The 14,010-nt window shown below is 41.4% G+C and overlaps 1 protein-coding gene across 6 annotated transcripts in view; it reads left to right on the forward strand.

The window, feature by feature from the left end:
- Window positions 1-559: 559 nt before the first annotated feature.
- The window catches only part of DYNC1LI2 (dynein cytoplasmic 1 light intermediate chain 2), a 29,197-nt gene continuing 15,746 nt past the window's right edge, over window positions 560-14,010 (forward strand). For 4 of the 6 annotated variants that reach the window (XR_012675410.1, XR_012675408.1, XR_012675409.1 and 1 more), the window contains exons 1-4: window positions 568-741; window positions 1,666-1,739; window positions 2,159-2,275; window positions 9,100-9,330. Coding sequence is in view for 3 of the 6 variants with exons in the window: in XM_075161425.1 (XP_075017526.1) it covers window positions 647-741; window positions 1,666-1,739; window positions 2,159-2,275; window positions 9,100-9,330 (517 nt within the window). In the remaining 3 variants the exon portion in view is untranslated. Of the gene's footprint in view, window positions 742-1,665; window positions 1,744-2,158; window positions 2,276-9,099; window positions 9,331-14,010 lie in introns of all 6 variants that reach the window. The other 2 variants (XM_075161427.1, XM_075161426.1) reach the window with 2 other exon arrangements.

Below are 14,010 nucleotides of genomic sequence, written 5' to 3' on the forward strand. Positions count from 1 at the left end.
TGTTTACAAAAACCCTTGAACTGCTTTGTAGCTCTATTAGAAGAACAAAAATTATTGGCGGGGTGTAAGAATTTGGGTGGCAATTAAAACAGGCAGTTTCATCTGAACAGAGGAATTAATTCAGCTGCCACGCTACACACAGCACTCCCTGCGCCAGGGCCGCGCAGCAGCTGCAGCCAGGGCAGGAGCAGGGCCCGTGCCAGCAGCTCGCTGACAGACCGCGCGCAGCCCGGCAGCGCTCCCGGTCGGCTGTGGCGGCACGGGAAGCCACCGGGGTTACGCGGCAGCCGCCGGCCCGGGCCCCGCGGCAGGGAGCGGCGGGGCGGCGGCCAGCGCCTCGGGCGGGCAGCACAACGGCGGCCGCGCCTCGCCGGCACCAGGGGGCGCTGCCGGCGGCGGCCCCACCCGTCGCGGAGGGCACCGCCCAGGGCGGGGAGCGCTGCCGGGGCTGCCCGGACACCGCCTGATCGGAAAGCGGCGCGGGCGCGGCTGGGAGCGGCGGTGCGCCCGCGAGGGGCAGGGGGCGGTGGCGAGCAGCGGCGGGGCCGGCAGCGCGGGGCGCCTGCACAGGCGGGCCGGGGAGAGGGAGGAGCGGGGTCCTCGGCGGGCCCGGGTGAGGTCACTCTTTGTGGCTGCAGTTGGCAAGATGGCGCCGGTGCTGGTGGAGAAGAAGCTGCTGGGGCCGGACGGGCCCGGCGGCGCCGAGCTCCCCAGCGAGGAGGAGGAGGGACAGAACCTCTGGTGAGCGGCCTGCCCCGGGCGGGGGGGGGGTGAGGGGGGCGCCTCCTGGGCCGCGGCACCCCGGCGGCGGAGGCGAGGGCTGCTCTCGGGAGTCCCGTTCCTATCACGTCGGGGTCTCCCTGCTCTGCTGAGCCGCCTCGGCCCTCCCGCGGCGGGCGTGAGCCCCTGCCTCGGCTGGGCTGGAGAGGAGCGTGCGCCCCGCTCGGCCGGGGCAGGGGCGGCGGTGGGCGCCGGATGCGGGGCCGCGCTCGGGCCCCGCTGACAGGAGCGGGGGGTGGCGGCGCCGCGGCACGGAGCTGCCCGCGGCGGGGGCCGGCCCGCCCGGCGGCCGAGGCGCCGGGGACGGTGAGGAATGCGGTTCTTCCCGGCTCTGAAGGGGCTCGTGGGGTGCCTGAGGGGAGCCCCGCACTGCGTGAATGAGGGCAGCATCGCTGCTGCGAGGATAAGGGAGAGCAGGTGTGCGGAGCCCGGGAGATTTGGCTCTGCGGGATAGGCTCCAGGGGACTCGACCTCTTGTTTTTCCGTCGCTTACCTCTGAGAAACGCTTTTAAAAATAATGGCAGAAACAATTGTGTATAAAATGCAGTAATGGATTGTGGGAAGAGTTAGTCATCAGTTGGAAAGTAATGTTTTGCAGTAATGTGATCTCTTATGCAGGAGAAAAACTTAAGAAAATGTTGCTGCATTTCTTTTCTCAAAAAGGTGGCATATTTTTGGTCTTTTAAAATGAACTTAAATCTTTAACTGTGACAGCATCTCTAGTTTGTAAATAGAATGAATGTAACTGGATTGGTCCGTGCAGAGCTGCTGAGTTCATCGGTGCTGTCAAATGGGCAACGCGTGGGTTGTGTTTGTATGTGTGCGTGCATATGTGCGCATGTCCGTGTGCATGTCAGCCTAACAAGAATGATGCTGTTTTTCTAGGTCCTCAATATTGAGTGAAGTTTCTACCCGTTCAAGGTCTAAATTGCCATCGGGCAAGAATATTCTTGTTTTTGGTAAGTAACACACGTAAGCAGTTGGGTGGTTGGGGTTTTTTTTGTAGAAACGAAGCGTGTTTAAAACAACGATGTGAACAAACTGACATATCAATTTGTTAAAATTAGGTTATGTAATACGATCTACAGTAATTTTGTCTTCAGGCTGATAGATTTACTTTCTTTTTGGTTTACACTGTTAGATTTATAACATATTTAAACAAATTGAATGTAACACAGAATGTAAATGCTTCGTTCTTATTGTCATGGTATAAGCCATTGGATTTAGCTGGAATAATTGAAAGAAAACAACAAATAAGTACAGTCCAAAAATGTACAAGGATACTTCTGACTCCTTAAACGTGTTTTGAAAAATCTTTTCTACAAAGTTAAAATTAATTCTGAAAGTGTCTTTTTTTCCTGTAAAAACTTACTGGCAGGTGATGATGGTTCAGGTAAAACCACACTTATGGCTAAAATACAAGGAGCAGAGCATGGCAAGAAAGGAAGAGGGCTGGAATACTTGTATCTAAATATTCACGATGAAGACAGAGATGGTAAGTTCATTTTATATGTAATCTCTTTACTGTAATTAAGTAGCTGACATGCTTTTTTTATAACTGTGGTTTCATCAGTGTATTTTGGGTTACGCCCAAGTAGCTGGTTCCAGCATTGTTCTGTATGTTTTAGAAGCTATATCAATTTCTTAAAAGTGAAATGCATTTTACATTCAGTGTACATTCTCCCTCTTACCCTTCTTGCAGCTTGGCCTGTGTATCAGCAAAAAGTACACTTGAGCAGCTCTCAGGATCCATTTACTTTTAGGGTAGATATATTTGCTGATGTTGATTTACTAGCAGTCATTTGGTATGGCTACTTGATAACTATAGAAAGTAAGTGATACATCTGTGAGAATTTAATTCTCAGTATGGGTTTCTGAGCGTGGGATTTGTGTTCCTTGTGGGGGCTGTGTGCGGAATTTTGGTTAACTATAACTGAAATGTTTTGTTAGAGTTGAATGAGTGAAGAACAGAACTTAAAATCAGAATTAGTATTTCCTTTTGTCAAATTGGAGCTTGTCTCTTTGCCCCTTGTCTTTCTCTTTGTTGCTGTTGATGATTGCTCTTCTCTACTATACGGGAGGGGGATGACAACATGAGACTGTTTAAAAGCAGGTCTAATGATCAGAATATTCCTATTTTTAGGAAGGTTTGGGGCAGGAAGAGATGGGGAGTGAGTTCGTTAACCTTGCTCCTAAATCTGCCTCTGTTTGTCTCATTTTGGGCAAACTGCTGGACCTCTTTGTGTTAGTTTCCTTCTTCAAAAACAGGGAATGAGAGTCTTCCTGTTCATTACTTCCTTCTGAGTTTTCAGTTCATAAGAGAGAAGCAATGATGGTGGTTCATCCATGTTCCTGAAAACAAATGAACTAGGAAGATCCTATAATGGTATTTTGGAAATGGAAATGTGCTAAAGCTTGCACGAGTGATTAAGTACCATATGTGACTGGTTGTTATGGAGATTTGTCCTGCGCTCGTGTGGTGATAAACTGTCTTTGGATACTAAGTTAAGCACAGTTAAAGGATGAGTACGTTGCCTTGTCTTCAGTGGCCACCTAATCTTGCAGTTCCTAAAAATCTTTTGTGCTGTAATTTTAAGTGCTGAGCCATTCTTGGCTTCTTGAGGTTGTTGGTGTAAGGGCTTTCTCACCATGCACAATCTTCTTTAGTACTGCATAAATACTTTAGGGGGAAAAAAACCCCACGATTAGGAGTGTTAAGACAGCCTGTGACATGAGGCTTCTTGCAATATCAAAGGAGATAGTATTTTAAATAGAAAAATGTTTGGTGTGCTATTTTTTCTGGTGCTGTCTATCAAACCTCGAGTATGTCCCTACTTCGGAAATATTTTGGGGCTATTCCTGAGTATCTGGAAGTGATAAGTATTTGAGGTGATTGGGAGAAGCCTGTCACAAGAACTCAGGCAGCACTAGCAGGAAAGAAAAAGACCTTTTTGACTACCAGACTCAGCTGGAGAATTTAGGTCTTCATGCATCCCTTTAATGGATGTGTTAGGATCTAATAATGCATGCCTTTTTCCTTTCTGTCTCATTAGTGTCATCAGCAAGCAAAATAAATAGCAAAGTGGGTCAGGACCTCCCAGCAGGCAAAGATAACACTCTTCCTTCTCTAGGACAGGTTTGGGTTTGTTCCTTTAAACTCTCTGTGTGCTATAGATGTGTGTATGCTCAGATACAGATTTAAAAACAAAGCCTTTATAATTGACTCACAATTCTTGGAAGCCATAAAGAAACTGAGGATAGGCATTCAGGAGCTTACTATCACATATTCATTTTTGAGGGTATCTACTTTTTATTATACCCCAACCTGTTCAAAACCAGCAAAGCACAAGGATTTCCAGGGGTGTCAGATCAACACTGGTAACTGAAACTCTGTAGTGGAGTGAGAAGATCTTTTCAAGTTCTTTCTCAGGTGCTGGAAGATTTCTTTGCTCTCTTTGCCTTTTTCTTCTTCATTTCAGAAGAGTTTATTCTGTCCAGGAGAAATATTTTGGTCATAGTGCTGAGTCATTATCTACCTCCCACCTCCCTTTGGAAATCTTAAGGAAAATCTTGTGTGTTGCTTCTTATCCTCCCTCTTCCTCTTCAAGGGATATTTGAATCTGTCTCCTCCTACATTTGAAGTAGAATTACTCTAGATTGCTGGGTGCATATCTTAGTTTACAGTTACTTTTGTGTTTTCCCCTAAAGATTAGATCAGTGATTAAATTGTTCTTTTTTTTTGTAGGAAAGCTAAACAAATGCACAGAACACACCTCTTTTTTGAAGAACCCCCGTGGCTAATACGGGTGCCCACTAACTTTATGGTTTTCACTGTCATCTGCTTGTTTCTTGGCAGTGGCTGATACCTAGCTTGGATGGCAAGATACACATCACCACTGCGTTGGTAATTAGCTGGTTCAGTTCTGTTAGATGTTAGTTGTTCAATGTAACATGCAGTACTTTGGTCCCTAGGTCTCAGGATAACTTAGAATAAGTCCACTACTGAATCTCTACCTGAAAAATCCCCTTCCTAGGGTACTATCCCAAATTTTGCCTAGGCTAAGGCATTTGTTCCAGAAGAGGTTCGGGGATGCCTGAGAAGCAATCCTGAGAGAGGGAGGATTCTCCTAGATCATTAGCCCCAGGTACAATATCCTTGGAGCATATGGCTTCTTCTGTATACCTGTATCCAGTTCATCTGGATGAAAGCACTTACAGCACTAGCTGTAAAGCTAACTCCAAATATTAAATGACCTTGGAGCTCAGGCCCTAGAGTCCTCTGTTAGTGGAATTTCTCAGGGAGTGTGGCCAGTTTTAATTTTTTGCCTTTCTTTGGGATGAGCAGATGTTTTGTGTCTATGCTGGTTAGTCTGCTTTTGAGAGCTGAAAATCTTACTTTGTAGGAGGTAGAATAGAGGCTCTGTGCAATTTTGTTAAAGGATATGTATTTCTGGAGTAGCTTTCAAAGTTTCTTGCAGTGATGGGGCAGAGTTAAAGTGAGGGCGTACAGCAAGACAGTGAGACAAACTACATTGACTGGTTTTGTAGCGATACTGTATGGGTTAACTGGTAATTATAAACACCATAGAGAACTTTCAGTTGAACTGCCTCAGATTACAAATGCAATACAGTTGTCCTGACTGTGCCAAACGTGTCAATGAAGTAGAGCCATTCTGTTGTTGTGTTCCTCCTTGTAACAAAATCGAGTAGTCTTGGTTTTTTGCCTCAGGTTTGGACTGGCCTCAGTCATATCATATGCATATTCCAGCTGAACTGGTTGTTCCAGATTGAGCTAAGTGCTGCTGGTACACTGGTTTCTAATGGGAAAAATGTTTTTTTTGTCAATATCTTTAAAGTAGTTCTCTTGAAAATTATTTTTCCCTGTTTTGCTTCTCTTCACAGCTTGGACAAGGGATATCTAATTACCACTGATACCTTTTGAATAAATGCAGGAGATGTAGTTGCAGTTCACAGAATCAATATCTGCAGTAAAATTCATCAAAGCTGGAAAATCTTTTTCATGGCTAAAGGGATAATGAAATACTGACAGGATTTAGAAATGTAGTTTTAGCAACTATTTTAATAGTCCTTAATAAATAGCGCCTGTTTTTCCAACAGGATCTGGTAATTTTTTGTTCTGTTTTGGTGTCTCATGTCATAGCCACTATGAAAGGTCCAGTTAACATTCACATCATATGACTAACTAGGAGCTTGATGTGGTGCTGACAAAGTTGAATTTGCCATCGAGTCCTTGTCAAATGTACTGATGAACAACCAGTACTGTATCTTAAGTGTGTTTTGTATTTGTAGCAAATGTAGATCACAAGTCATACCTCTTTACTGTAAGAAAGGAGGAAAACCTTTCATTTTCTTGCAATGTTATCTTTTTCTTAAAAAAGTACATTTTAATGTGAGTGCTTCCAGTCTTCCTGGCAGATTGATTTCATTTGAGTGATAGTTGCAAATGCATTCTAGTTCCACCTCTATTCTAGTTCCAGTCTGTATTCTAGATGTTAAGCAGAAACTAAATCCTTAAGTAGGATAAAGGTGTTTAGCAAACAAAACCTTTGTAACCTTTAGATATTGGCTTAAAAATGTGACTTAGAAGCAGTGAATTTGGATATTTATTAATTTTTGTTGCTTGCTAAGGTGTGAAAATCTTTTCTGTAATCAAAGCACTCGCCACAGGAGAAGCTATGAAAGTGCTGATGAGAGTTGTAAACTTCCATAGACTACAGGTAGACTTAAGTTACGTTTTTAAAACTTTCATATTTTCTTCAAGGAGACAGTTGTGCATAGATGTAGTTAATGTCTATTAATAACCTTTCGCTTGTAGAACGCTCAGAGGGTTTTTATTCACTGGTAGATTTCTGCTTTTGGGAATATACAAAGGATGCTTCTGGAATGCAGAGGATAAGAGAGTTCTGCATTGATGTTTCATTTACTGCTGTGCAATAGTAAATGCGTTCACATTATGTCCTAGCTTCCTTTCTGTTTTTCCAAACTTTTTTACCAGACTTTGCCTCTGTCCTTAGAGGTCTTCCGATAGCTTTAGATTTGTACATCCAGTGCTGTGAGAATCCTGTGTGATATCACTGAAATGGTTTCCTAAGTGGTGGGGAGAGAGGGGGGAAATGATGAATACACAAAGGTGCATTTCTTAGATACATAACGATTACCGTAACTGTTTACTGCAAAGGATAGATCCGAGATGCACAGTTGGAAGAAAGAAGATCTTTAAGTTAAGAGCATAACTGTTGGTCTATTTGTGTGATGACTGATGTTTGAATGTCTTATGACAGCCTAACAGTACTTAAGTAGGAGCATAACAAATGCCAAATGAAGACTGCCCACGTATAGCATCTTGATGTAATTAATCTGTCTGTAATTTGGCTGTTCAGTAATTTTATCCAAGACCTGATTAGAGGGTAGTCTGTGTATCTCTGTACTCTTTTCTCCTTCCAATTTCCTTAGTCAAGTTTTTGCCTTTTTCTAAAGCCAGTGTTTTTGATCCTGATGGATTCTTTCTCAGAGTAAAGTTACGATAGCCACAGCAACTGGATTTATTTTGTGAAGTTAAAAGATTTGGAGCACAGGGCAGGGAAATACAGTGAGGCAGAGTAATTATGAAGCTGTCCTGGTTTTGGCTGGGATAGAGTTAATTTTCTTCCTAGTAGCTGGTATAGTGCTGTGGTTTGGATTTATGAGTATGAGAATAATGTTGATAACAACTGATGTTTTAGTTGTTGCTAAGTAGTGCTTACACTGAAGGACTTCTCAGTGTCCCATGCTCTGCCAGGTGCACAAGAAGCTGGAAGGGGACATAGCCAAGACAGCTGACCCAAACTGACCAAAGGGATATTCCATACCATATGATGTCATGCTCAGTATATAAACGGGAGAGTTGGCTGGGGGCAGCGATTGCTGCTCAGGGACAGGCTAGGTATCGGTCAGCAGGTGGTGAGCATCACTTGTTTTTCCTGGGTTTTGTTCCTCTCTTTCTCTCTCTCTTGTTGTTTTCCTCTTTATTACAATTTGTTGTTGCTGTTATTATTAGTATTATTTTATTTCAAGTATTAAACTGTTCTTACCTCAAACCATCCCTCTGGGGGCGTGGTGGGGGGCGGTGAGCGAGCGGCTGTGTGGTGCTTAGTTGCCGACTGGAGTTAAACCACGATAGAAACTCAGTAGCTGTTTTGAAAATCTGGGCTCTGCAGTGATTGGTTTGCTGATCCATGTATTTCAGAATTCACGTATCTTGCATGTAATACCTATGGAGACCCATTGTTCCCTCTGGACAGCTGTAGTAGAATAGGGAATACTTTGGAAGAAGTACTAGGAAGAATCTAGAAGATAGGAACAAATGGAGTTGTTCTTTTCGGGAGGAAGTTCTGAGGATCATGTACTTATTTTCTTTTTTTTTTTCCTTTCTTTTTTTAAAATTTGGACACAATCGGTTGTTCAGAGTACCTGATACATCGTTCCTGGATGATGCTCCATTTTCAGTTTCTTCTGTTCTTGCCAAAGTTCATGTTTGGGGTAAAACTTCTCATGCCAGCTGTCTGTCCCAGCTAATTTCTGCCCCCCGCCCCTTGCATTTCAACAAAAAATGTCCAGTCACTATCAAAATACTGGGGAGAGAAACGCAAAACCTAAAATACCAAATCTTTTGTCCAGTACTCATTCTGTAAGGAGCCTGCAAGTAGGAGCCAATGTTATGTCAGTGTGAATTAAGAGCAGGTAGCACAACTTTAAAGTTTGGTAGGTTGTAAGTTTATCCTGTGTTTGCTCCTCCTACTCCTGTGCTAGAAACCTAAGCTGCTTATTGCTTGCATCTTGTTTGCAGCTTATTTCTGTTGTGAGATGTCTTTAGTATGTTAAAGCAGCTTATGTGTCTGAGGGACACCTAAGGCTTCCCTGCTGGACTCAGCTATAACCACCCCCTTTTGAACTTGGAGTTACATATGTATCATATGTATTCTGGTTTTACTTGGAATATACATATTTCAAATTCAGGAATGCTGTGCAGCATCTAAAACCTGTTGTGTCAGCTGTCCTTAGTAAAAGGTAAAGAACAGAAATTATTTTTTAAATGAAAAGAGTCTGAACCTGAACAGAAAAAATCCTGTTAAATGAAAGCATCTACCAAGTAATGTAGGCATTTACACATGCACCTGTGTTAAAAATAAACAGGCAAGATCTGGTGGTAGCTGGGCTTTGGTCTTTCATTTAACACTAATGCGCTCATCTGTTTACTTGTAGGCTAGCAAAGCAAAAAGTTGGCATCTGTTGAATTAGAACTGTACCTTTTCCTTTCAGATCATACTCGCTGTAACGTTTGGATTCTGGATGGAGACTTATACCATAAAGGGCTATTGAAGTTTGCAGTTTCTGCAGAATCGCTGCAAGACACCATTGTAGTCTTTGTTGCAGATATGTCTAGACCTTGGACTGTTATGGAGTCTTTACAGAAATGGGCCAGTGTCTTGCAAGAACATATTGATAAGATGAAAATTCCTCCGGAAGAGATGAGAGAGATGGAACAGAAATGTAAGTCTTTGTGCATCCATCCATACTTCTTGTCTTTTTTTTTTTTTTTTTAAACTAGCTCTTGCAACTTTCTTTTGTAATGATAAATTTCTTCAGATTAGTGTTTTGAGAATGGGTTGGATAAGAATTACTTTGAAGTTGTGATTACAACTCTAATTCAAATAGACTCTATTAGGCTTTAAAACAACTCTTCCAATTTTGCTGTGCTAACAAAACATCAGGTGCATTAATGGTCTAAATCCCTTGCAATAATGAGATTTCAATAATTTGATTTTTTGAAAGGCCAATTTTTAAAAAAACTAACTCCGTACAGAATCACATTTTTAAAAATAGTGACAAAATTCAGCAACAAAGTGAGCTGTCTGCTTTTCTGTGGTATCTCAGCCAGGTCCCATTCCCGTACTGTGTCTTCTAGTAGGTCTCTTTGCCCTTTTTTGTTACGAGGCTCAGACTGTGGTCCTGGTACATCTAATTGTGTCTCACTACAGCCATTCCTACCCTGTGACTTTAGGAATGTTGTATAAATTAACTTTCTTTCCTGGCATATCTGTGGCAGGAAAGAATCTGGCACTGGCGAGCAGTCATTGCTGCAGCTTCTTTTCTTTCCTAAAATAGTTTTGAATGTTTCTTGAGAGTTTTCTCTGTTTTCATATTGAATTACTCTAAAATAAATTTCTTCAGTGGAGAAGACCTTAGCAACATGCATTCCTTTTCAGCTGAAGTATAGATTCAGATTGATCCTTGCTGGTTGCTGCTTTTGTTCAGGACTGGTGGCTAACTGTACTGGAGTGTTTAAACCTTGCAAATACTGTCTAGTAGCTTTCTTAGATTCACTTTAGGGAGCCGCGTAATCTGTTTGGCGTGTGAGCATTCAGACATATTTGTATAGCTGATCTCCTTTCTGAATGTTAAATACTACTTTCCCAAAAGGCTTGTGCCTACAGCATACTAGCTAGAGTTTAAACTTAATGATTGAAACTACCTGGGTTGATCACCAGTTTATATTTTAAAAAAAAAAAAACAAACAAAAAACCCTGACAATTTTTAAGGCAAAAAGCATCTTTTTTTTTTTTTTTTTAAGTGTGAGAGATTTTTTGGGAATGGGAGGTGGAAAGGCAGTTCTATTCTCAAAATACAGCAGCTAACCCGATTTTGACTTTTCTGAGATACACCAAGTTTTATGGCAATCCAAATAAATGTGGAGTTTGTGCACTTAAGTTTTACTTTTGAAAAGAGAAGTGTTTTCAGCCTTCACTGAGAGTGAACTGTGTGGACGAGCCAGTTACTGCTATGGCAAATTAGCACCATGTTTGGGGAACTTAGAAGACATTCGAATAGTATTGTCTTGGAGATTTCTAAATTGAAGTATCATAGAAATTCCTAGTTTCTCTTGCGCTTTAATAGAGTCGAGGGAAAAGGAAAATTTGAGAGCTGCCTAATTCACACCTGTGCAGGACTCTGCTGCCATCCTATGGCTGAGCGGTGAACTTCGGTCCAATACCAGCATGCAGGTAAACCGGGGGCCTTAATGTCTCTGCTCCCAAACTTCCATCTCTCTCCTTTTCTCAGTTGCTGTGTAGGACACTTGTGTCATCTCAGATGACCCTTGTCTTCTGAGTTCTTGCAGACTGTCCCTAAGGCCAGATCTGTGCTTAAAACTTTGGCCACCATAGCTTGTAATTCTGTTAACAGCAAATTGTGCTAAAAGAAATTCCTATTACAGCTGTGGCTATATTAGTGTAACTGCTTCGACAATATAGAGCACACATGCCTGAAGAATGCCTTGTGACTGTGGTCCATCAATAAAGCTACACCAGCAGAGTTTTTCTTACTAAAGTCCTGCATATGCTTCCTGAGATAAGCTGCCGCTTAGAAAATGGAGAATCACTGTGTTGCAATAGCCTAGATATGAAAAAACTGGGATAATAAAGTGCATATGCAAAGCAGGCAGTCAAAACATAGAAACAGGGTGCAGAGAGAGGAGATATGCTAAATTCATTCCAGTAAAGCGCCACCGCAGCATAACACCACATGGATGTATATGTTTCTTGACTTCAGCTTGTAGAACCAAATTGCCTTATGCTTACTTCTAGATGTAAGCTGGGGCACGTGGACCAAGCTGAATGTCTGCCTGCACTGCTTTCCCTAGCTATTACACTCAGTACCAGTAACCAGTAGTTCTTGTTGACGTGGGGAAACATTTTCTAGTATTATCCCATTAGCATCTGTTTAAAGTGCTGTTGGGTTGTTCTTTCTCCATTACTTAACACCAGGATCTTAACACCAGTTTCCAGAAATCCTTTTGTTAGCTCACCATTTTCAATGGAATTGAACTTTGAACTGCTTGTCTTTGCTTTCAAGGTTTTGGTGGCCTTTCTCCACCCAGCCTTTTGTCTTGTGTTTGCTATTTGAGATGCTGACTCTTGGCTTTACTGGGTGGATGACGCTAGGCTCCATCTGGTATACGAGAAGCTTTCCTTTTCTGTTGAAGAGCTTCCAGAATGGGAGGCAGGACACACATACGGAAGCAACAGGCTGCCTTGAAAGAAATTGAATTATTCAGTGTATACCAAGAGCATTGTTTGTCTGCACTCACTCCTACCACTGAGCTGCTCTGGAAATTCCTTGCAAAAAGCTTGGCTAGTGTGGATTCAGATAAATAATGTCAGTTCAAATGTTCTAATTTAATTCAGGCTCAATTATAATAAATCATTGTTTAAATAACACACATTTGAATAATTATTTCAGGGAAGATCTAAATTTTGCCTCCCTGTTTATGACAACAAAGCAGAAAAGACGACTGTCAAGAATCAAGAAATGCAGAAAGGAAGTATACTGGTAAAATGGCTATTATATTAATGTCCTCCAGAGCGTTTGAAGCTGAAGACTTGAAACACAATAACATATTTTTCTGAAAATTAAGTAGTGTCCTGTTCAAGCTGAATTAGTTTCAGGTTCTCTGGTGTGTTTTTTTGTTTTGTTTTGGTTCGGTTTTTTTTTTGGTCTGACGTAGAGCTAAAAGAATTCTGAAGATAAAAGAAACTCACTTTGCCCAGATATCTTTTGTCTAGGAATTCTTTTCACAAGACTAAAATTTATGATCAGTAAAGATAGTGCACAAAAAAGCTAAAAGCTGCACAAACTGATTGTGAAACTTAATACAGTGTAATTATGGAATGATTGTCTCAGAAAATTTTTCTGTGTTTTTCTTGTTCTGCTGTTCAGTGCTTTTGTGATCCGTCTAGTTAAGTAAGTTGTAGTGTTTGTCTGCTATTTCCATATTGCAGTTAAACAGTACTAAAAGACTGAGGATTTTACTGTTACTAGAACAATCAAACCTAAGAATAATTGTGGATTGCTTTCTTGGTGGTACTTCAAGTCAGTTGCTCCTGTGACATGAATGATACATCTATTGTTATAGTTAGCTTTTAGTAGCTTGTGTAAATAAGCAGTAACATGAGAACAAAACAGTTAACTGGAAACTTGCATTCGTTTGCTGTGTTAAATGCAAAAGTCTAAATAAAAGGCTTTTTACCTAGATAAGCCACAAGTTTGGTAGATGTATTAGCACACTGTAGCGGGTGTGATTTTTATGGCGTATTATGACCTGGTGATAATTTTTCAAATTTAATAGGCCATTCCTAGTACTTGGCCTTACTGATAGGTAGCAGAATATTACTGATTTGTCAGATGAACAGTTGTTTTTCTGGCTTCCTATTTTATGTGCATCATCTTATCTGTATTTCCTGCTCAAAAAAATTTAAACCAAAGTCATTTTCCCCTCCTTCTTAATAAAGGAGTTATTTCCCATACCATACAGAATGTGATTCCTTAATATGAATTATGTGGAGGAGAAAATATTCATAGCTTGCTAGAAAAAAGGAGAAAGAACTTTGTCCATGAAAAGTTTGAGAGTGGAGATCAAGTGAGAAATAGATATGGAAGGTAAGGAAAAAATATTAAATTGCTGTGTGACAAAAACACTTTAACTGAAGTGAGTTGCTTTATTAGCTGCTTAGAATGCAGCTTGTTCATAAGAGGTAGTCTGACAGCACTTGTGGTACAGGTTTACTTTGGATTTAACAAGACTAAATTTTGAATGGGAATGGGGGTTGAATGAGAGTCTTTAAAAAGCGTTTAAGAGCCTATCACTAACAGGGATTTAAACTACTTTAATTTAGAGACAAGTGTATCTGCCTTCAGGATACAGTAGTTAGAGGTTCTTAGTATAGCTTTTACCTTCTTTTAACTCTAGTGTTTTCTTGTTCAACACACCTTGTTAACTAAAGCTGAGTGTATGCTGTAGCATTTCTCAGTGTCTAGTCAAGGGTTAATGCCAGACCATATACATTATTAACAATCCCCAACAATAGTTCATCTCCACAGTCAAGTTTTTTCTCCCTCCATGCATGGATCAACCAGAGTGAGATATGACCTTGTTGGTCGCTGGTCTGTGATGCTTACTCTTGGGGATAGGGAGGAGTTGGGAATCTCGGTTCTCTAGATTATGGTCTTCATTCCCATTCAGCAGAAATTCATGAGGATGTGCCATCAGATTTCTGAAGTTCCTATGTTGGCATTTGCTATTATTTATATTAGTAAAGTTCTTGGGGTATCTTGAATCATGATTTGTATCATGTTGTCAGAGTCTTACTGTTTTCAAGAGAAAACTTTTCTTTC

The sequence above is a fragment of the Calonectris borealis genome, chromosome 12, assembly GCF_964195595.1.
Source record: "Calonectris borealis chromosome 12, bCalBor7.hap1.2, whole genome shotgun sequence".
Classification (NCBI taxonomy): domain Eukaryota; kingdom Metazoa; phylum Chordata; class Aves; order Procellariiformes; family Procellariidae; genus Calonectris; species Calonectris borealis.